General features: G+C 27.4%; 3 protein-coding genes across 7 annotated transcripts; 2 read left to right on the top strand and 1 right to left on the bottom strand.

Moving 5' to 3' along the window:
* Positions 1-5910: 5910 nt before the first annotated feature.
* On the bottom strand, positions 5911-14145 carry LOC112689820 (elongation factor 1-delta). 3 transcript variants are annotated; one of them, XM_025563683.1, is made up of 12 exons: positions 14036-14145; positions 13814-13908; positions 13407-13463; positions 11028-11114; positions 10257-10320; positions 10118-10191; positions 9485-9518; positions 9264-9415; positions 7133-7202; positions 6944-7069; positions 6118-6233; positions 5911-6030 (listed from the first exon to the last, which is right to left on the bottom strand). In XM_025563683.1, exons 2-12 carry the CDS (start codon positions 13904-13906, stop codon positions 5992-5994), a joined length of 912 nt encoding a protein of 303 aa, XP_025419468.1. In that variant the 5' UTR covers positions 13907-13908; positions 14036-14145; the 3' UTR covers positions 5911-5991. The 3 variants fall into 3 exon arrangements, with proteins under 3 accessions (XP_025419468.1, XP_025419469.1, XP_025419470.1); XM_025563684.1 differs by lacking the exon at positions 13407-13463; XM_025563685.1 differs by lacking the exons at positions 11028-11114; positions 13407-13463.
* A 115-nt stretch (positions 14146-14260) lies between these two features.
* On the top strand, positions 14261-16826 carry LOC112689818 (UDP-glucuronosyltransferase 2C1-like). 2 transcript variants are annotated; one of them, XM_025563680.1, is made up of 6 exons: positions 14262-14594; positions 14994-15225; positions 15285-15621; positions 15689-15877; positions 15954-16399; positions 16467-16823. In XM_025563680.1, exons 4-6 carry the CDS (start codon positions 15698-15700, stop codon positions 16765-16767), a joined length of 927 nt encoding a protein of 308 aa, XP_025419465.1. In that variant the 5' UTR covers positions 14262-14594; positions 14994-15225; positions 15285-15621; positions 15689-15697; the 3' UTR covers positions 16768-16823. The 2 variants fall into 2 exon arrangements, with proteins under 2 accessions (XP_025419464.1, XP_025419465.1); XM_025563679.1 differs by having other exon boundaries at positions 14261-14594; positions 15285-15877; positions 16467-16826.
* A 499-nt stretch (positions 16827-17325) lies between these two features.
* LOC112689826 (UDP-glucuronosyltransferase 2C1-like) lies at positions 17326-23237 on the top strand. Of its 2 annotated transcripts, none has more exons than XM_025563692.1 (5): positions 17326-17956; positions 18026-18618; positions 18675-19117; positions 19210-19353; positions 22645-23237. In XM_025563692.1, exons 1-5 carry the CDS (start codon positions 17722-17724, stop codon positions 22676-22678), a joined length of 1449 nt encoding a protein of 482 aa, XP_025419477.1. In that variant the 5' UTR covers positions 17326-17721; the 3' UTR covers positions 22679-23237. The 2 variants fall into 2 exon arrangements, with proteins under 2 accessions (XP_025419477.1, XP_025419478.1); XM_025563693.1 differs by having other exon boundaries at positions 22795-23237.
* Positions 23238-23315: the final 78 nt, after the last annotated feature.

The raw sequence follows: 23315 nt of genomic DNA on the forward strand, positions 1-23315 counted from the left end.
TTTTTAATCGATTATACATTTCATCTTCTTCTTCTTCCTCCTCAAATAAAAGACTAATTATTTTATTATTATTCATTATCAGTGGCGTAGCCAGGATTTTTAAATGGGGGGGCTAACCACTTTTTTGGATAAGTAAAGTAAGAGAGGATATGAGAATTCACCCTTAACCTCCCCACACCATCTACCATCAAGTTTCTAAACGTAATTCAAGCATTTTAGTATAGTTTTAAAAATATTTATTAGTATATAATTTGTAATAATAATAATAATTTTGGTTTCAGTGTTCAGTCACTTGCTCCACTCTGACAGCTGCATCATCTTAGGCGAATTTCCGGCAAATTCAGTTATTATTTCACTTTCATCGAATTGCTCTTTTTTATTTATATTAGCCATAGCTAACCCATTCAGTCTGTTTTCCGACATGGTGCTTCTTAAAAAAAATTTTAAGCGATTAAGTGCTGATAACGTTCTTTCCGGAGTGAAAGAGGTAACTGGTAACGTGGCCATTAATTGTAAAAATATTTTAATGTTAGGTCGAAGATTGGTGCGATGAGAGAGTGAATCAAAAGCAGAATTCGGTTTTGGAATAGTATTTTGACTCCATATGAATAGGTCAGCTCTGATTGTAGATGAGGTATCATCATGGAGATCTTAGACATATATTTTAGCAGCTTTTATAATATTTTTATCGTCATACATATTTAAATTGGCTGGAATAAATCCTTCAAGTGACATAACATCAATAAGCCTTTGATTAAAACGAGCATCCATTGATTCTATTAAATAGTCAAGATACATTATACATATAAACACGGCCCATGGGGGGGGGCTAGAGCCCCCTTAGCCCACCCCCCCTTGGTTACGCCACTGTTCATAATAATTTCCTCCATCGCAGTTCGTAAAATTTGTAAGGTATGACAATAATTATTAAAATATAAAGTTATAAACTAAAAACGTCTGTACACTACTAAATAATGGAATAAAATGAACTATTATGTACCAGCCGCAAAGTAAAGTCGCATTTAGGAAACTAGTCGGCATGCAGCGTTCAATAGTTGCGACTAGTCGTTGCTTTCAGTCGTATGCGGCCAGTTGCACATAGGAAACCGTACCTTAAGGCTTCTAATGCTGGTAAAGTCATGTATTTAGTATTGTTACAATTTAATACAATACTATAATATTAAATATATAATATAATATACAATTTCACTAGTATACCTTTCACATATTTAAAGTCTTTCTTTAAATATAATGCTTATGTAGACATGATCGAGAACGAATTCAATGCATACCAAACCATCAGAAAAATCGGAATTATTGTATACGAATTATTATAATATTATAGAAATATGATTTACCACCCCATTGGCTTGTACATATTTTTCCTAGAATTAGTGAAATCGTCAAAAATTATGAGCTCTTGGCACATTGGAAATCGAAATGCGATCATTGTGTCCTTTAGTCTCCTACTGGTCACACGCAAGTCTATGCCCGTTCGGTGTCTTCAGTCCTGTAACATACAACACCTACCTAATGTCTTACCAGTTTCCAGTGATTTTAGTGTTTTTTTTTTTTTAGTTTTCAGTGTTTTTACTTCAACTTGAAAATGTTTAAGTGCGTTAAATGTATCAAAATGTTCTCTAACAAAGATCATTTAGTTAGATACACTAAAATCCATAGCAATGTTCAGTTTACATGCGAAATATGTCTTAAGACTTTTGCACGTAAAGATAATTTGACAAAACAATGAAGAATAAGCATGGTATGTATTTTTAATTAAATAAATACAAGTATAATAATTATTTCATTTTTTTCAAGAATATTTGAATTAAATATTTAAAAAGCGTATTAAATATAATTTTCATTCCATAAATTTTACAAGAGATTTATTATTATTATTTATTTATCTAATTATTATTTAATTAAACATCTATAATTGTATACATATAATTTTATTTTTAAATTATTTAAAATTTTTCAGCTAATATTATTCAACGTAATGAAAACGAGATCGCTCCGAGATATTTGTTCCCGACATATCTGCCGGTCCATCAAATGAATATATTAATTCCGACAACGAATTGTGTGTGCTGGTGATGGAAGGCACTGAAAATGTCGGTTTTTGCGAAGGTAAGATTTTTTATTATATATATAAATCGGATAATTTTAGTTTGAAACAGTTTTTATATCTAACGGGGTTATTTTTTCTCAGTAGGGCCTGAAAATTATAAACGGGGAGATTCGAAGGATGTAGGTCAGATAAAGAGAGCCAGACTAAATTTAGTGGGTGATGCAGTTGGTTTTATTGATGTAGGAACATATTTTAATAATACAATCACCTGATATTATAAAAAGAACTTTAAAAATATTTTCAATCATTATATCTTTTTCAAATCATGCAAATTTGAAATACTCAACATTTTAAATTCATCATCAAAACCACTCAAATTTAACTTGAAACTAGAAGCCACATATAATAAACCACTTATAGATAATTCTTCCGTGAATAGAGCGTTCAAAACCTCAGCCAAGGTGATCTTCACGGATACAAGTGTAAAAGAAATGTATGAAAATATATTATGCGAGGAAGATACATACCAAGGAAAGGGTAGTGGGCTTACCTTGGACCATATTGATGGCGTATTACTAGATATGTACAAATACATACCTAAGGGTGGTTCCTCGTATCTACCACTACCCCTATGCATTGAAAATAAAAAAGCAGTAATTAACCCACAGAACATCGATGAACAATGCTTTAAATGGGTTATCATAGCAAAACATATTACAGGAGAAAAAAAACGCTGAGTCAATAATAGTTGTAGCATGTATGAGAATAATATGATTTTACCGGCCTTACATTTCCGACACCATTAAGAAATGTAAAAATATTTGAAAGTATAAATGTTTACGGACTTGAAAAAAAATTCCAACCACCTCTGAAGTTTCCTACATACTAAGTCTTTTTGTTGAAAGTTATCGAAGAAGAAAAATCCGTACATTTCGATCTGTTATTAATCACGGAAAGCAAAAAAAGTTATTACTGTTATATTTCAAATTTTTCTCGGCTTGTCCGATCACAGAAAACTTTGCATGAAGAGAGTATTATTTTCTGTAAACGATGCTTTACATCTTTTGATGATAGACCTCACAAATTTAAGTTGAATGGACAGGAAGCACTTAATGAACATAATTTGACATGCGGAACACTCAAGTCTATTTTACCGATGATGTCTGCTCCCGGTACAATGTTGGAATTCGATGGGTGGAGTAAATCTTCGAGATATCTGATTGTTATTTACGCCGATTTCGAGGCATTAATATTAAAGATTGAAGAGAAAAAAGGAGAAAAGACTACGGCAATTCAAAAACATAAATCGATGATTTGCGTACCATTAGCTCAAATATACCCCATTCCAAATATTGTAAAGTAATTATATCCGCACGGTTAAGCAATACGCGGCAACCGTCTTTATTTGTTTCTTCTATCACTAACACGTTCTCACCTCTATATACCATACTGGAGACTCGTGTACAATCGGTTTCCAAAAATATATTCCGTTTATATTTTGCGGGTTTTTCGAGTATAAATGATAAAATATTTCCCATCAATGAATATATTCTCCGTAAGAAGTCTGATGATATTGAGACGTGTCTTGATGCTGTTAGAATATGTGCGGTTACGTTGAAGTGATTTGTCGGTACTAATCCAGTGCTTATGAATTTGCGTGTAGTAAAGCTATGGTAAATGTAGTTGCATCTATGAGTAGTTGACTCGGCGGTGTTGGAGCGATATACTTTAGCTTCTAGCAGCAATGTAGTTGACAACTGAACCAGTCATATTATTTTTAACACTTGGAAAATAAAATAACTTTTTAATTTCTAGAGTATGACTATAAATAAAACTTATTGATGAGTGGTAAAACCAAAATAAAACTATGAAAACACGAGGCGAATAAATACGAGTATGTGACCAGTAGGAGACTAAAGGATATAATGAGTGCATTTCGATTTCAAATGTGGTAAGAGTTAATAATTTTCCCCACTCATATCTGAACATGTTTCGATTGGCATGCAAATAGATTAATATTTATCTTAAGTTATTATATATGAATAACGAATAGCTTATATTTGTTAATGATTCCTTTATTTCTGTTTATTATCGAATAATAAATCGTTAGCATTTACACGTGCAGACATTGACATTCCTAGTAATGACTATTAGGTGACCAAATGTTACAATGTTAATAACTTTAAATAATATAGTTATATAATAACATTTTAAATAATTTTGTATATGAATATATATGTATGTATGTATGTGTCATGTGTGTAATTATTTTAAATAATATATTATTTGTAGTCTTATATATTATTATTTTACTTCGGTAAAATACTTAGTGTGGTAAAAGGGAGGTGTTATTGTATGTTAATGAATTTATCATTTAAATAATGAGGGGAAGTAAAAGGAGAGTTATAGTTGATGTAAAATATATGAATGGCATGTGGAATAAATAGGGGGTATTATAGGTAGGTTATACAAACGATGGAATACGAAAAAAAAAAAAATATGAAAGGTGGTCTGCGGCGACAACAAAAAAAAATTATGACGGGTGGACCAGGCGGCGGATGGCTGGCGGGTAGCCCAGAACCTACCAAATTATACTACTCATTATCATTAAAATTTAATTAATCATTTATGTGGACTTGAAAAAAGTATAACTGTTAAAGAAAAATAAGTAACATATGTTAGTACCTTTTATGGGATTGATTTCAATCAAGAAAATCTCAAGTTCCATAAAGATATTTTTCTAGATAAAGTAAAATCAAAAAAATTTAGTAATCCGGCCGCCGGAGTCCGTGGAAGCGTTCACCGGGATGGAACACCTAACACCGCCCCGGGAAGTTGGAACATTAAAGCACTGGCTGAGAACCGTAAAGGACCATATGATGCGTGCCAATGCCGAAGACGAGCCTGAGGAAGACACGGTCGTGACGGCCGGAGGGACTGCAGTGGAAGAGACCGCTTCCACCTACATATTTCCCAGTACTTTGCCGTCGGGCCCGCCGCGTTGAAACCGCCGATCGCCACCCAAGGACACCGTGACCCCCCCCCCCCCCCCCCCAGGTGAAGCCGGCCGCTTGGCGGTTTCAGCGACGACCTGTTGCCGACAAGCTGCACTTCACGGTGTCCGCGTGCCCGGAAGTACTGGCCGCGCACATCGCCCGTAGGTGCACTTTCGGCACGGTCGTTAACCCGTTTTGCGGGATCGGTCACGTGGCCATTCAGCTAGCGCGAACGTGCCGCCGAGTGGTCGCTGTGGACGCGGATACCGCAAAAATATAGATGGCCCGTCGTAAGGCCGCAGAGCACGGGGTTGCCCATCGAATTAATTTTCAACAACTTTTAATTTTTGAATTTGTTAATTTATAATGAAAAATGGACATAGAAATTTCAATATAATGTTATTTTATAAATGCCATAATTAAAACATTTAGGTTGGCAAGTTTAATATGCAACAGCTTGTCCAAAAAAATTGTAGTTTTTTTCAGATATATTCATATATTTGACTGAAATATATTTATGCTTTTACTTTTGCAACTTACTAAAACAAGATGTGAAACAAAAAAGTATTTTTAAATATTAAAATATGTGCACAGTTTACAAAATAGTTAAGAGGTGTTATCCAAAACATTAAAGTTCTGGTGTAACCCTATTTGTATTTCAAGTTATTGATTTTATTGTTCATTATTTCCCTTTCTCTAATATTTTTCACATATAAATGTGTAAAATTTGACAATATGCATTTTATATGCATTTCAATTATCATAGATTAAACTCAACGTGTTTGAATTTATGAAAAAAGGTAAAAGATCAATACAATTTACTCTAATATAAAAAACAAATAATTTTCTTTAGAATTATATATTACTGATGAATTTTAAAGTTCATAATTATGAAATTGGAGCTGATTACAGGTATTCTGAATCTTAAATTTTGTTGAAAGCTGCAATATCAACACTTTGTACCTGAAAAAAAAAAAGAAAACATTTTTATAGCTTATTAAGACTCATTCATAATTTCAATACAACTATTAGTTAAATAATATTACGTACAAAATCTTCAATTTCTTGTAATGTTTCTTGAAGCCAATCAATTGACACTTTTTCATCTTCAACAACACAACTGATTTGAAGCTTGTGTATTCCATAAGCTAACGGAACCAATTTTGCTGAAATAATAAACATAATTTATAAATAGACTTTGAGTATACAAGTAATGTAAATTGGGAGATAACTGGAATATATAATATATATTATAACTGTAATAATTAAAAAAGTAATTTTCATCTTGAAATTTATTTGAATCTAAAAATGTATATTTTAAAATTATTTAATAACATAAAAACAAAATAGTAACATTCACTATTGTAGTTAATAACTTTAAAATTAACAAAAAAGAAATTAATTTTAGTGAAATGAATAATAATGATATGAGCATTGAGTAGATATTATGATTAAAATATATGTACATTGTTTTCATTCGCATAATTTGTTATATTTTAATTATTTTAATGAATTAATTCATTACATCATTGAGACCTTTCTGTAAAATTTTATTTTACATGAAGAAAAAAAGTAATACTAATTGACTAGAATATTTTAAAATTTACTTTCAAACAAGTTTAAGAATTAGAATCAAGAATTAAAATATTAATCAATTTGTGATAATAATATAATTTACTGGTTTTACATAAATATCTAGTCAAAAATCAGGAAATATCTAAATACAATCACTACATTTATTGAATTGTTTGACATAAATTTTAAACGTGAAAATACCTATATAAAAAATACTAGAGTTTATAATAAAACAATAAATATAGTACAACAAAGGAGAAACAATAAAAAAAATGTAGAAAAAAAAAAAATAAGAACTCACATGCTCCCCACAATAATCCATCAGTAGTGACTTGACGAACAGCCTTTTCTAATTCTTTCATGTCAGTTTCATCATCCCATGGCTTAACATCCAATATAATGTTTGATTTTGCAATAATAGTAGGCTCTATAAATGTTAAGAAATATATTTAAACATAGAATGGCAATATAAAAATTAATAACTGTTTACTTTTGGATTTACGAGCAGCATATTCAGCAACCCTTTGTTCTTTAAGTTTGGCTGCTTCTTCACTTTCTTCCTAAAAATAAATTTAAATCACAGTTATTTAAAATAATTAATGTCAAAATTATTTAGTTTAGTCAAAGGGCATCTACTATAAATAGTTATAATAGAAATTCATATTACAATTTTTTTCTGTATTCAAACAATTTAAGCATTTATTGAATAACTAAAAGTATATTTAAAATTTCTTCTAGATTATTATATTGTTAGATAATCTAGATAACTAATAGTTCAGATTTAAGAAAATATAATAAATACCTTTTGGTTTAGGTTGTATACTTTCAATCAAAGTTAAAAATTAAAATACAAAATATAATAAAAAATTATACATATATTATTATCATTTTAGATTAAATTACAAAACTAAAAATAACCATGAAATAAATTGTTATAAGAAATATTAATTTTTTTTTTTAGAATTTTTAGTATATTACTATTACAGTTCAACAATTACAATATACAATTTAAATAGAATTTAAGTGAGCATATTCGTATATAAACACAGTATGGTTAATACAGATAATAGAATGTAGATTATGATAAACACAATCCAATTAAAAATTAAAATAACAAATAATATCAAACAGATACAATATTAATAGGTTAGGTAAACATGGTACAATAATATATAATGGATCGAAAACAATTAGAATGAACAGATATAGATTGCGTATACAAAAATTAAACTTATTGTAATATTGTTAATGAGGTAATATGGACTATGGAATAAGTTGTTTGTTTAGAACAGCTGTAAGGAGCGTAATTAGAGGATTATTTAATGAGGAAAGTACAGAAATAAATTTAGCCAACGACATATCACTAGTGTGGCTATTAGGTAATGGGATATTATTGAAGTTGACAACGGAGGCGAAAGAAACTTTGGGAAGGGGAGAAGGGGGAGTTTTAGGTTGATGAGACGAGAGTACAGTATTCGGATTTTGTGGATTTGAATGAAACTATTTGCTGGGTTTGATAAGTGCTTTAAATTATGGGCAGCCTCTGTAGTTGGTGGTATGATCGCCCATGCAAAGAGCGGATTTGGCTGGACTGTTTTTGTCCTAAGTGCAAGAGTCTGTGGAGTGGTCGCCTCCACATTTGACGCAGCGTGGAGGATGATGGCAATAGTTTGTTGTGTGACTGTAGTTCTGGTAGTTTATACACTGGGGAGGACCACGGTTGGTCCTATAGGGTAGTTCGACTTTGATTTTGGTATGCAAAATTGAGAACAAATTTTGAATATCTTTGTTGTTGGTGTTGAGTTTTAGTTCCACGAGAAACAGCGGTCACGGGTTGCTGTTTTTGATAATGTTTGTGATTCGTCTGGTGGAGTGACCCATTTCTGAGAGTGCGTCAGAAATATCTGAGATGAGTGTTGTGTAGTGTAGACTTCTTATTATGACCTTAGATGATCGATATGTTAGGGGCATGAAGGTGTGAAAACGAGAATTGGTTTCCATTAGATGATTTACTATTATATTATACATAAGACGACCATGAGGGCGAATGATTAAAAATGAAGACGTAGATTTACAGGTAAACCCATCTGGGCCGGTGATTTGTACTAACACATTTTTGAAAGCGGAGTAGTTGCTAATGTTTTTAACATATATTAGTGGAGCCCTGGAGTTGTCCTGTTGAATGTTAGTAGTACTAGAATCGTTGATTATGTTTGAAGTAATACAAGAGGTGTCAAGATTGATTTCGTTATTTTCTTCTTTCGCCAGGACAGCGAATTTATTTGGCGAGACTAGATCTAGATCTAGATATTTTATGTTCTGTTTGAATTGGTGAATTTGGAGATGATGGCAGCGACCATTTGGATTTGGACATTTTCGGAGAGGTGTAAACCATAAAAATAATGAAAGCTCGAACAACGGAGAGGAGACCGTAATAGATTACATATTAAATTATAACGCGATAACGGAGTGAACAATCGCATAACATGCGACCCATTGCGTGTCAACACCAAACTCAAAATATTAATTTACATTATATATTTATCCAGTAAACCAGGTGATGAGAAGGCAACATACAATAGATTATATGATAAACAATAAAATTAATATTTAATACTTACTTCAGATTCTGATCCAAACAAATCAACATCATCGTCATCTTCTTTTTTGGGAGTTTCTTTTATTTCTATTTTTTCAGGTGTTACTTTTTTAGATTCTAATGTAGCAACACGAATTTCCAATTTTCCAAGAAGATTTTGCAATTGTTCAATATCTTCAAATAAAAACAAATTTGTATTAATTTAAGTTTATTTAAAATATAAAATATAATTTAGATTATTACCTTGTTTTAATGAACTTGAATTACTTGAAAAACTCTGAAATAGAAAAATTGTAGTGTTATGTACAAATTAATTTGCCAATGTACCTGGTATATAAATGTATGAAACTATGTTTATTGTTTTTAAATAAAATAGTTATGAATAATTTTACAATTTCTTATATATTATTTTATTCATACAGAAATTAAACATCAATATTATTTTAAAGTTTATATTACTTTAGTATTAATGCAAAAATATTTCAAAGCAAAACTTATTTTAATGTTGTTTTTTTTAAATTTTCCAAGTCTTTAAATCATAAATACAAAAATACGTATATAAGGAGAGTACAATAAAATTAACAAATTATTAATATTTTTCTAAATTTACACTAATAAAAACTTTACTCTAAATGAGAACAGTCTTAAATATTATTTTACTTAACATTTAGATATTTCCGACAGGAAATTATTTTTTTAATATATAAAACTTTAAATGGTTATACTAATTTAGTTGTATAAACTATAATTACTTAATTACAGTTAAATGTTATTAAAAATGATTATTATTAGGTTTTTAAGTTGTATAAAAAGATTTCATTTAATATTTAATAAGAACCATACAATCAATGACATTCTTAAATATTGAATACTTACACTGGGTGGTTTTCCTTCTAACACTCTGACACGGTCATCTAATTTTTGAAAAGCATTCTTTAAATCAGTGATAGCTGAAATTCAGTATAAAATTAATAACTGATAACAAACAAAAAAAACAACTTAAATTTGCAATTACCGTTAATTGTTTCAGAACTTTCACTGTCTCTTGAACAGATGGCAGATGATTCATATTCATTAGCCTGGAAAATAAATTAAAGATTAAATAGTAATGTAAAACTATTACTTTATATTCAAAACAACACACAAATTAATTGATAAGATTTCAATAGAGATTTCATCCAAGTTATTTTCTGAATATGCTCAATCCCAATACTACATATCCAATTCAAATAAAGCTGTATTCTAAAGTAGAAATTACCAAACATTTATTCTGCAATTATTAGTTTAAACACATGTAATATATATTATTATATTATGCGCATTAAAAATATATATATTTAAATCATATTAGTGTTTTTATCTCTATTATTTGTAATTAATAATTCATTCTTCAATATATCTGATTGATAAATTAATAATATCATCCTAATCAGTATTTTTTTTTATCCAAATTAAACCAATACTTGAATAGTTGAAAAACCAACAAAAAATATATAAATGGATCATTTAAAAAATAAATATTTTTCATTATATCTACTTTCAAATATTTATAAATATTTTTTCTATTAATAATATGTCTTAATAATTCAACATTCTAAAATGGTTAAAGAATTTTCTGGGTAAAAAGAGTTTGAAGGGTTAGTAAAAAGGTGAATAAAATCTCTCTTGAAAGCTAGATTTAAATCGAAACTATAATATGAGTATAAAATTATAAATCTTATATATAATAAGAAGTTAGTTTAGCCACGTGTGAATAATTTATATATTTTGAACGAGTTTGTCTTACACTGAGAACTTTTTCGTGTAAAATTTGACGAGCTTTTTCAATTTCAGCTAACAGCACTTTCTTGCCGGGGGCCTCACAACCGGTATTCTATTAAAATAAAACCAATATTCTACTATATATTATACAATAAAATTATTAGTTTAAAAAGTAATTATATTTCTTTTTAATTTTGCTTAAGCCAAAAATATAATTTACTATTCAGTGGTGTAGCGACAATCTGAAATGTTCTAATTCAAACATATGTTAAACCTCCTTTTGACAAATTAAATAATTTGCACATATTATGAAATTATGAGATTAATTTACAAGATATTTTATAATTCTAATTATAAACATGTATACAATGATGTAAATCTAAATAATATTATATTTATAGAAAATAAATAATTTTTGAGGCATCTACCGCCTTTGCTTCACCCGTGGTGGCTACACCACTGTAACTATTTTAGTTATAACTGAAAATGTTTAAGCAACTTTAAAAACAATTAAGTGTTTTAGTTTAAGCATACGATTATTATGGGCAATTACTTTATATGTAATACAATTAATAAACAAATATTAACAATTTAAATAAATTATGGTGCCAGTAAGAATAACATTATTAATCTATTATTTCTATTGCTAGTAAAAAAACGGTACTATAATTTTGCTATAAAAGCTAGACAAACTCGATATAACTAAATAAATATACTTGATATAAAACTACTTTTGATATATACTTACTAATTTATATATATATATTTTGTTTGTTTGTTAATAGTTAATGTTAGTTAAGTATTACAGTAAAATTAGTTATGTGTTAAATAATGTATTCAAAGAAAATGTTTGAAGTATAAAATATTTTTTTTTAATGAAAAAGAATTCAAAAATTTGTATAAATTATCTGTTAAATTAAATTTATTTTAAAAGTTAAGCAATCCTATTTAAAAACTACTTTTCTGTAAAAGTACATTTATATTACTAAAAATGTTTTAAATAAAGAAAATTATATTTTTATACATATATTATATATAGAAGAAATTATATTAATTCTTAAATGTATAAAGATATCAGTCTTTATCAATTAAAAAACCTGTATTAAAAACTCAAGAAATAATTAAATTTAAAGAATAATCACAACACACGGTATAAATAAGAAATTATAAACATGTAATGTTATCCCAGTCACCATAAGTTTATAATTTTTTAAAATAGCAAAATTGTTAAGAAGTACACAATGAAAAAAAAAAAAAAATGTAAAAAAAAATGAAAGCTTAAATCACTTTAGCAAAAGCAACTATATTTTATTAATATTTAACACTTTAAAGAAAAACTATTATTATTATAAGTAATAACTTAACAAAAATAAAAAAAAAAAACTTTCTATAGCAAGTTTCATAAATTTACTTATAGAATTCCTAAATTTACATAAACTCTTTTATACAAAGCATATAGTTAATGTCAGATTATTTTATTTACAAAATATAATTGCTTTTTCTTTTTTTGTACTAATGTAATATGCGATATATTCAGTTGTTTTTAAAAAATCATGCAACTATATAATTTAAACAGTAAATAATTTAATTTGCCTTTACATAAATATTATTAAAATGTAATATCCAATGAAAAAACATCTAAGAAATGAATTTAAATACAGTAAAACTTGCTTAAAATTATTTTTTACGTAAGAAGTTGTTTTTCCTCAGTACTCAGACAATTTCTTTTATTAGTTTATGTAAAAACTACCACTTAAAAAGCTTGGTATTTCTTTATCTAATCAGATATGACCCTCTTTGGATCAGCAAATGACAACAAATGACAGCAAATTACTATGGTAAATAAGCAAAAATAAAAGTAGAAATTTTATTTTATTAAAATAGTTATATGAAATATTATGAGATAAAATATAAATAAATATTAACAAGTAAAATAAATAAGATGTATTTGAGATTTAGTATTGTGCAGTTTATTGTTACATGTACCTACAATAGTTTCATGCAGTGGTTTTGTAATGGCTGGTTTTAAAAGGGTAAAATTTAAGGGACCATCAATTTTGGACAAGATCATAATTTTGAAAAATTGTGCATCGAATAAAAACAAAAAAAATTGTCGATGATTTAGAGATACCTCCTTCTTCTTTAGAACTATATTATAAATAAATAACCTTTATATTTTAACCACCTAGGTTTTTTTTATTTCTTGAATAAGACGCTCTTTTGAATCAATCTCTTTAAATGTGATTAAGTGAGTTTTACTGTATTGGTATATAATGGAATTAGGTAATTATAATTTCAAACATATTTCAATGTATTTATTAAATTTTATACTATGTATCAATAATAAGCAATAAATCACACACTAAACAATGTAATTTTCAACCATTTTGAAACAAGCACTTACTGCCTTTGTTGTAACACGCAATTTAGCACCACCAAAAGCAGTTTTGTCCGCTTTATTCTAAAACTTCGTTTTATTAATACAAAAAATTTTAAATTCCAACTAAAATTATGAATGTTAACATAAGTAATAAAATATCTAAAGTGGCTTTATTAAATATGATATTTAATTGTATACCGACATATATATTTCAATATCAACAGTATTAAAGTGAAGCTTACACAGCACAGAAGAATAGTTGAAACAAATAACCCATTATTATTATGAAATAAATACTTATATTTAACAAGAAAATGAATTATATAGCCACTTTATAGTTTAAAGATGGATTATTATACGAAGAAACAAGTACAATTTATGATACACAGTTTAATACTTATCAGTAGATATCTTGCAATGTATCAAATTACCTTAGACATCTTTTCATAATATAAACGTTCTGCATCAGCATATTTGGCCTTTTCAAGCCACACTTTTTCTTGAGCTAAGATTTCCAACGACATTGCTACAAAAAAATTAATTACTTGAATAATAAAGTAACCTAAGTAATGATATGGAACAATAGAAATACATTTATTATTGAAAGAATATACAAGTACAATAAGTAATTATTTAACAAACGTTTAACTCACTTTTTCGAATGTTTAAGGAAAATTAACTGAAGAAATAATTATTTCAAGTCAAAAAAGATTGAGCCAACACGTTTTGGAAACCGAAAGAGCGAAAAGAATGAATATAGGAACGCTAATAATCAAAATGATTTTCTTATCATATATTTAAGCAGATTCTGTTTCTAACTTCTAATAAGAAACCTAAAAGATAGATAGCATTATCATTTTATGGGCGTAATAATAATTTTAAATTAAAATGTTTCTAAATCAATGATGATCGGTAGTATGGTACTTATAAAATAGAACTATTGAAACGTTCAAATATTTGTTATTCATTTGATTAAAAAAAATCGAAATTTATTATTGCTGTTTAAATTTTAAATTGTAATCAATTTTATGCACAGTTTAGAAAACAAAATGCTTAGATCAAGTAAAATAAATATAGGAGCTTGGTATGCAGCAGAATTGTCTTTAAGTTATGGAATTTATAATCACGCATTTTCATCATGGTAAAAAATATGTCATTAGTAAACCATAATTCAATGCGCTGAGTACGTATTTGCATCATTGTCATTGAAATGTAAGTACTTCATTTATTGTGACCCTTATGACAAAAATATTAATGTCCAATATAATTAGATTGCAACTATATCAAATAAAATTTTAAATATATAAATCATTTTGTCATACTTACTTCTTTGAATTATTAAAATAAACTATTCAAAATAATTCATTACTTTTAACAAATAGATATTTAAAATGCAGTTTATCTTATACTCGCACTATCACATATTTCATTATTTGGAAAATAAAGTTTTTATTTTATATTGCTTTACTAATAATAATATGTTATATTAGCAGTTAGTCTAACATTAGTTAAAATTGGTTAAAAAAATTTTATTTTCTGTCACTAAAAGATGAAAATTCATTAAGATGTTATTGTAATTATTCATCAGAAATTATTTGTATTTTATTACAGATGAAGTGTTTGCTGTTTGCTGTTTTTCTACTACATTTTGGATATTACCAATCAGATAATATATTAGCTTTTTTACCAACCTTTTATCCAAATAATTATGATATTTTTTAACCTCTCTTGGAGGAACTGGCTTTCAGAGGTCATAATGTTACTGTTGTATCACCCTTTGTGCTTAAAGATCCACCTCTAAACTATCATCACATTGATGTTTCAGTAGAAGATGAAAATTTTGGTAATTACTTTTTTTTCTATTTGTTCATGTTGAATTGTATATAATTTGTTTATTTTCAGATTTTAAAATGAAACATAATTTTGAATACTTAAATCCATTCATTATTCTTATTGTGAATTTATATTTAGCACCTCAAAGGATCTTACAAACGTTGAATAATACTAAAGTCAAAGAATTTATTTATTCAGATAATTATCATTTTGATGTTGTTTTGTTTGATAATATTTATCAACATTGTTTTGTAACTTTAGGCCATAAATTTGGAGCTCATGTAATACAATTATTTTCAACACCACCAATTGCTTTTTTTTCTCAATGGCATAGTCAACCATTTAATCCATCTTTCATACCAGATCCTAATTCTGGATATACCAATTACATGTCTTTTGTTACACGGTTAATTAATTTCCTTAGTACACTTCTACAATTCATTTTATATTCCATATTTTATATGCCTAAACAGAATGAAATTATGTTCAAGTATTTTAATTATACTGGTTGGGAAAATAGACCATCCATTGAAGAAATGACAAAAAACATATCATTATCATTAATTAACACACATTTCACAATTGGAACAGTTAAACCACTTGTTCCAAATATTAAAGAAGTTGCTGGAATGCATTTAAAGCCAGCTTTAAAACTGCTAAAAGTAATTTTTTAATTCAAAATATGTATTAATTTAGATTATCTACTTATGTATTTATAAATATTATAATTTAATGCAGGGATTACAGGAGCTTATGGATAATTTGACTGATGGTGTAGTATATATTAGTTTTGGATCAGTTATTACTCCTACTCAATTACTGAAGTATCAATTAAAAGTATTTATGCGTCAATTAGGTCAGATCAAGCAAAATGTCTTATGGGAGTGGGAGTCTAATGATTTACCAAAACTACCATCAAATGTTATTGTCAACAAAAGCTTTCCACAAAAAGATATTCTTGGGCACCTTAATTGTGTACTTTTTACTCCGCACAGTGATAGTATTCTCAATACTGAAGAAGCAATCTACTATGGTGTTCCAATGTTAACTATATCTGTTTTTGAAGATCAACAATATAACTCAATAATGATGGAATCAAAAGGTGCTACTTTAAGAATTAAGTATGCTGATCTTACTGAACATCTTTTTCGTAATAGCTTACACAAAATATTGAACAATGCATCGTAAGTATGGTTAATTGCTGTATTACCTATTTGACTTCATAGTACATTTTCAATTTTTTTTTTTGAGGTTCAAAGAAAATGCAATAAAACTGTCAAAACTATTTCATGATCAGCCAATGAAACCATTAGATTTAGCCGTTTATTGGGTTGAATATGTCATAAGTCATAATGGAGCTCATCATCTCAAAACTGCTGGAAACCAATTAAACTGGTTTCAGTTTATGTTAATAGATGTCATTTTTGAATTTATCATTTTTATACTGATATTTATATTTATTTTGTATTATATTTTGGAAAAAATGTACAAAACTTTCATGGAGTCTGATGAATCTGATACAGATACTGATAATAATAAAAAAAAAGAATAAGCAAGAGATATTTAGATAATTTTTTTTAATTTACCACAATAAACTAGATTTTTCTGATTTGAAAAACTTAATTCTGAAAACTTTAAATTTAAATTTAATTTATTTAATCAATGATCAGAGTGATGAAGATTATTATTGTTTTTATTTAAATCAACTATATAAAGTATACTTTTTTTTTTTCAAAATTATTAAACTGAAAACCATTGTTAAATTTGACAATTTAAAATCATACTATATGTACAAAAAATATGTTAAATAAATTCAATAATTCAATAAAAAATGTAACTATACTTTATTTGAGTTACTCTAAGATTTAGTAATGAATATGCAAATGCTACCAATTCTGAGTCCTGATAATTTAAATATGTATTCAGTTTTCACAGTACTGTGATATGTTTGTGTTGAATACTTAACATCTAGTTTAAGAAAATTAAAAACTTATATTCTTAGTTGTGTTTGAAAAAAAAAAACTTTTGACAACCAGTAAGGAATTTCAATTTTTCATTTTATAAGAATCAGTAAGTTTCATCTCAATATTGTTTTTAAAATAAAATATTATTTATATTATGTTACATAAGGTGTGTTTACACTAGGTCTTAAAATATACCATAAATGACCTTCAGAACTGGATATTTTTATTATAAAATAGATAGCATATCTCAAAGAATCACATTGTATGATTCATAAATATTATGTTACATAACAGCTAATTAGTGCTTCATAAACTAATAATAGATTACAATAACAATAGATTATAATTATTTAATTTTTTCAATAAAAGTTCATTAAATGCTCATAGATTATATAATGTTAGAATTTATAAATTCAAGCAGTATATTTGTTACTATAACAGCACCTTTTGATTAACTTAATTCAATACTGATGTACTAGTGTTAAAATATAAGTATTTTTATTCAAAAATATTCAAGTTCAATTGAATGAGAAATATTTAAGATGAATCATATTAATCTAACAATCGGCATCCTAATATTGGTGAACAGTTGTTTATCGGCTAATATATTAGCCTTCCTACCAACCAAAGCACGTAGTCATTATGGAGGATTTGAACCATTGCTTAAAGAATTAGCAGTCAGAGGCCATAATATGACTGTTTTATCACCCTTTGCTTTGAAAGATCCACCACTATCTTATTATCACATTCAAGTTGAGGATGAAATTCTTGCTATGGGTAAGTAGAATAATAAGTTAAAATACACTTGTATAATTTATATGAAAATTCATAAATCTTGTCTCATAGATTGGAATCCATTCAGTGTAGCCAAACATTTCAAACCAATTTTTATTCCATTTATGTCATGGTTAATATGGCCAAAGTTTACAGAAATGACAATCAACAAACCATCAGTTCTGAAATTAATTCATTCAGAAAGTCTTCATTTTGATTTAGTTATATTTGAAAACTTTTTTCACGAAAGTTTTGTAACTATCGGTCACAAATTTAATGCTCCTGTGGTACAGATTTTTCCATCTGTCCCAAATGCTGGTGTTGCACAATGGTATGGTAATCCATATATTGGATCTTATATTCCAGATGTTAATTCTGGATTTAGCGATGATATGTCTTTCATGGAACGTTTGACCAATACGGCATTATCATTTGTGTATACGGCTTTGAGTTCACTTTATTATTTACCGAAACAAAGTGAATTAATGGATAAATATTTTAACTATACTGGCTGGGAGACACGGCCGTCTATGGTGAGCATGTTAAAAAACATATCATTGACATTGATGAATACACATTTTTCTATTGGAACATCAAGACCTCTTGTTCCTTCATTCATAGATGTAGCAGGAATGCATCTCAGACCAGCTTCTACACTCCCGAAAGTAAATTAATTTGTATTATGATTAACTGTAACATAACACATTTACATTATTATTAGGACCTTCAGGATATTATGGACAATGCTCCTGATGGTATTGTGTATTTCAGTTTTGGCTCTGTGATTAAACTATCACAATTACCTAAAGATCAATTTGAAATGATTATAAGACAACTAGGTAAAATCAAACAAAAAGTATTGTTCAAATGGGATTCTGATGACAAAATAGACTTTCCATCAAACATAATTATTAGAAAGTGGTTTCCACAATCCGATATTCTAGGCCATCCTAACTGTGTGCTGTTTATTACACATGGTGGTATACATAGCACCGAAGAAGCTATATATTATGGAGTGCCAATGTTGGCCATCTCAGTATTTGGAGATCAATTACACAACTCATTGGTAATGCAAAACAGAGGTGCTGCGATACGCATAAAATATTCTGAGTTTTCCGAAGATGCTTTTGAAATGGCTTTGTACAAGACTCTCCATGATAAATCGTAAGCTTTTGAAAACTGATGATTGTAAATTTATAATTTGTATTTAACAGTTATGTCATTATTATATTATTCAATTATAATTATGTTATTAGATATAAAGAGAAAGCTAAAGAACTATCAGTGATTTACCAAGACCAACCTTTAAAATCCTTAGACAAAGCTATTTATTGGATTGAATATGTGATACGTCATAAAGGAGCTCATCATTTAAAAACAAATGCTTGCGAGTTAACTTGGTATGAATTTTTGCTACTAGACGGTTTGTTTTTATTGATTATCATGAGAATAGTCATTACTATTATATTGTGGTACATAGGAAAAAAATTGTGGAGATTAATTTTTAAGAAGAAATCTAAACGTGATTAAGAATATATTAATGTCTTATAGAATATAGAAATATAATCATATACAAAATATATATATATATACACACACATACATATAATAATTAAAAACGAGGACATAAAATTTAAATGTTTATTTACCAAAGGTCTTAATTGAATTCTTGATAAATATTTTAATAAAATGTAATTATATTTTAAAAAATTGTATCTTAGATCTTGATAGCTATTGATCTGCCATTATAAAAAATTATTTTCCACATACCTAAGTGTTTGTTGCTTATTATTCATTAGTTTCATTATTACTTCTCATTATTCATTAACATTTCATATAATTTAGTTTTTCTTAAAGTTATAATAACATAAAACATGTTATAACTTTTAATTTTATCACCAGGAGTTTCTAGTGTGAAACTCTTATTCAATATTCTTTATTTTCTTCACCACCTCATATTATATTCATTAGGTACCATTTATTTACGTATTGTATAGATCATAAATTACCTCATATTAAACAAAATAAAAAAAAATAAAACTTAATTTACTAATTATTTTCAACGATAATATAGTAACTACACTAATTAACACTAATTCTAAATAGATTTTATTTGCAAAAAGTAAAGTTTTTTGTTGCAAATTGTTGATGTTTTACTAAGAAAATATTAAAAGCATTTTAATATATTTTAAACAGACGTTTTTACAAAAATATGAAGTACAATTTTAGAATAATAATTCTCATAGTATCAACATTTTAAAATGATACAGATAATACACTAGTCTATATAATTTCATAAAATATAATTTGTAGACACTATTTAAATTATTATATTTGGAGCTAAAAAACTTCTCCTAATTATGTGACAGTTATAACAAAGTTATATAAAATGCATTTTAAATATTATTTAAAATTTAAATTTTAAATTTTACAATTTTCTAAAAAAACTAAATATTAAATTTTGGTCACAATTTAAAATATTAGCTATATATTAGCCTTTATCAGTAGTTAATATAATTAATTTTGGTAGGTACCCATGAATATTTATTTTCATTGCTATGTAAGTAATTGATAATTAATTAGATCCAACTATTTCTATGTTCACTACTTTCTAAATAAGTATAACTAAATATAGAGAAAAATATTGACATATTATAATATAAAATTTATTTCAAAGTTTGTAATTTGTGTAAATAAATAGTAAAATGCTGTTGTATATTCGGTTTTAATGACTGTATGAGTGATTCACATACAAAGGATTTCACTTAGTATTAGTAAAGATTGTAGGGAAATAGAGCACAGTACCCTATATGAGTTCTTATTTTGACTACAGCTATTATTATTATTCATAAGTTATTACTCAAAATGAAAAATAGAAATACAACATTAAATTACTAATTATTTTGATAGTTTTTTGCAAAATTCATCAATTCACCATTTCATTTTCATTTGTGATGTAAAATAAATGATTAACTATTTTCCATAAGTGTAATTGAGGTATGGGGACTAAGCCTTCCAAATATTTATCCAGCTTCCCGAATATTTATCTATCCTCCACTTAATTGGTAAAAATTAAAAAGTAATAATCATTTACCAAAACGATAAAAAAAAAAATTAGCCCTATCGAAATTATTTAAAGCCAAATCATACCATAAAAAAGAGTGATACATAAGTAAGGTACATTAAAAACTATTCAACAATTTCAATTGTTATCCATTTTTTGGAGATCATATAAATAAATGTATTTATTAAAGCAATTATAGACACATGTAGATACTGAAAGTGTGTTGGTAGAAAAAAAAATCATATCTCCTAGAATTTTATAAAATCATATGCATATACTTGAAACGTTCCCCTTTCTCAGGTATACTGTATAAAAGTTCATACAAATGCATGTAAATGTTGGCATTTGTAGTACCAGAATATATATACCTATTTATTTTTGCAGCCAGTTGAGCCCCCTTAGAACCACCCATCTATTGGTCCAGGTTACAAATATTAAAAACAGCAAATAACGCATTTAATTCCTGATTTTACCTTCAATCGCGTTAATTAAGAGGTCTAGTTCATTTGCCGCCGGACTATTCGTCGCGTTCGTTTCGTCGCTATCCTATTTATTTTTTTTTCGTAAAACGTCAATAAAAAAATTGGTCGGCTAAAAATTTTGAAATGTTGATACAATTATCCTTATACATGTGACATATTTACACAAAAATTAAAAAAACACATTTACGTTTTACGAAAAAAAATAGGATAGCGGCGGAACGATTTCGGTGAATAGTCTTATTCACACGTATGTCTTGCCTGAAAAACGTACAACATAGCATATTTTCATTCTGTAGTACAAATGTAGTGTTGTTTGCTTTGATATTAAAGTAAACTGATCTATAGTCAAACTTTAAGAGGATGTCACACCCGCATGTATTGTCACTGTCTGATATACGTACAACATAGCAAATTTGCGTTCAGTGATTCAAATGTAGTGAAGTAAGCTTAAATATTAGAGTAAACTGACCTATAATCAAACTTTAAGGGAAACACATTATCTATGTTTCGTTGGTCGGTTTTTTCCGATATTTTAATTTTTAAGCGTGTATGAATATGTAAATATAACAATTAAAAAAACATTATAACTCGCTAAAAAATTTTAATATTGGAAAAAGTCGACCAACAAAACACATATAAAGTTTGATTATAGGTCAGTTTACTCTAATATTAAAGCTAACTTCACTAAATTTGAATCACTGAACGCAAATTTTTTATGTTGTACGTATGTCAGCAGTGCCGTAACTGGGAAAAAATTTAGGGGGGGGGGGCAATATAATATATTTATTATCATCAAAACTCTGACACCCCTCTCCCTCACCAATTAAAACATATTTTTATTGTATGTATTTTATACGGTATATCTTATTGTTTGATTTTACATAAGTCTTTTAACTCATTTTATGGTTTAGATAAACATAAATTGTAAGTAGCAGGTAGTAGGTACCAATATTGTTAAATAATACCCATAAGAGTTCATTAGTAAAATGTGCTTCATGTAGTTTAAAAAAGTAACTAGTATAAATATTATTTACTCATATTTTATATTTGCTTAACAATTAATAATAACTAACAACTAATTTAATCATTTTATTCATTAAATAAAACTTAGAAAGTAAATGAAAAAATAATTATTTCAATGCTAGTTTACCGGAATCAGTTGGTACTCAAAATGATTGAGGATATTGAGAATCAAGTAGAATCAAAAATAACTGTTTTGGATGCCATGATAATTTTGAATAAAACTTGGTATAATGTAACATCGACGGGGATTTCTAATTGCGTTCGGCATGCAGGTTTTTGTGACGTTACGACCGATACTACATAGCTACAAGCAGACAATGGATTAATTAATGACATCGATGAGGACTACGTCCAGATTGATGACGACTTCATAACGTCAGAAATTTCAACAGATGAAAATATAGTCAAAAATTTCATAGTCAGCTAACAAGTTGAGCCAGATAATGATACTGATATCGATTAGCTTGATGATGAGTTTAAAACTGTGCCGTCAATATCCGAAGCTCGTGCTGCATTGTGGACACTAGAAAAATTTTACTACACAAAATATGAGAGTACAGATGCTGAAAGAAAATTGTTGTCTTTGTTAGAAATATCGATCAACACTAAACACTACGAAGCAAAGTTCGATCAAAGATTATTTTAAGAAGTTAAATTCAAGTGTTTTATAATAATTATGTTTAAGTAATATGTATTGATAAATAAAGTATTGAGTCTCCAATTATAATAATTAATAATGATAAATAATAAATGTATTAACAATGTATATAAATTCAGTATTAATCTCGATTAT

This window comes from Sipha flava, unplaced genomic scaffold (assembly GCF_003268045.1).
Source record: "Sipha flava isolate LNK unplaced genomic scaffold, YSA_version1 472_pilon_pilon, whole genome shotgun sequence".
Classification (NCBI taxonomy): Eukaryota; Metazoa; Arthropoda; class Insecta; order Hemiptera; family Aphididae; genus Sipha; species Sipha flava.

Excerpts from the sequence above, each read along its gene's own strand:
- LOC112689820 (XM_025563683.1), bottom strand. The coding sequence starts at position 13,906 with ATGTCGTTGGAAATCTTAGCTCAAGAAAAAGTGTGGCTTGAAAAGGCC. Across the intron at positions 10,192-10,256 it reads AAGTTCTGAAACAATTAACG|CTATCACTGATTTAAAGAAT; the intron begins GTAATTGCAAAT and ends ACTGAATTTCAG. Across the intron at positions 9,416-9,484 it reads TTCAAGTTCATTAAAACAAG|ATATTGAACAATTGCAAAAT; the intron begins GTAATAATCTAA and ends TTTTATTTGAAG.
- LOC112689818 (XM_025563679.1), top strand. The coding sequence starts at position 15,293 with ATGAAACATAATTTTGAATACTTAAATCCATTCATTATTCTTATTGTG. Across the intron at positions 15,878-15,953 it reads CAGCTTTAAAACTGCTAAAA|GGATTACAGGAGCTTATGGA; the intron begins GTAATTTTTTAA and ends AATTTAATGCAG. Across the intron at positions 16,400-16,466 it reads AAAATATTGAACAATGCATC|GTTCAAAGAAAATGCAATAA; the intron begins GTAAGTATGGTT and ends TTTTTTTTTGAG.
- LOC112689826 (XM_025563692.1), top strand. The coding sequence starts at position 17,722 with ATGAATCATATTAATCTAACAATCGGCATCCTAATATTGGTGAACAGT. Across the intron at positions 17,957-18,025 it reads GGATGAAATTCTTGCTATGG|ATTGGAATCCATTCAGTGTA; the intron begins GTAAGTAGAATA and ends CTTGTCTCATAG. Across the intron at positions 19,118-19,209 it reads AAGACTCTCCATGATAAATC|ATATAAAGAGAAAGCTAAAG; the intron begins GTAAGCTTTTGA and ends TTATGTTATTAG.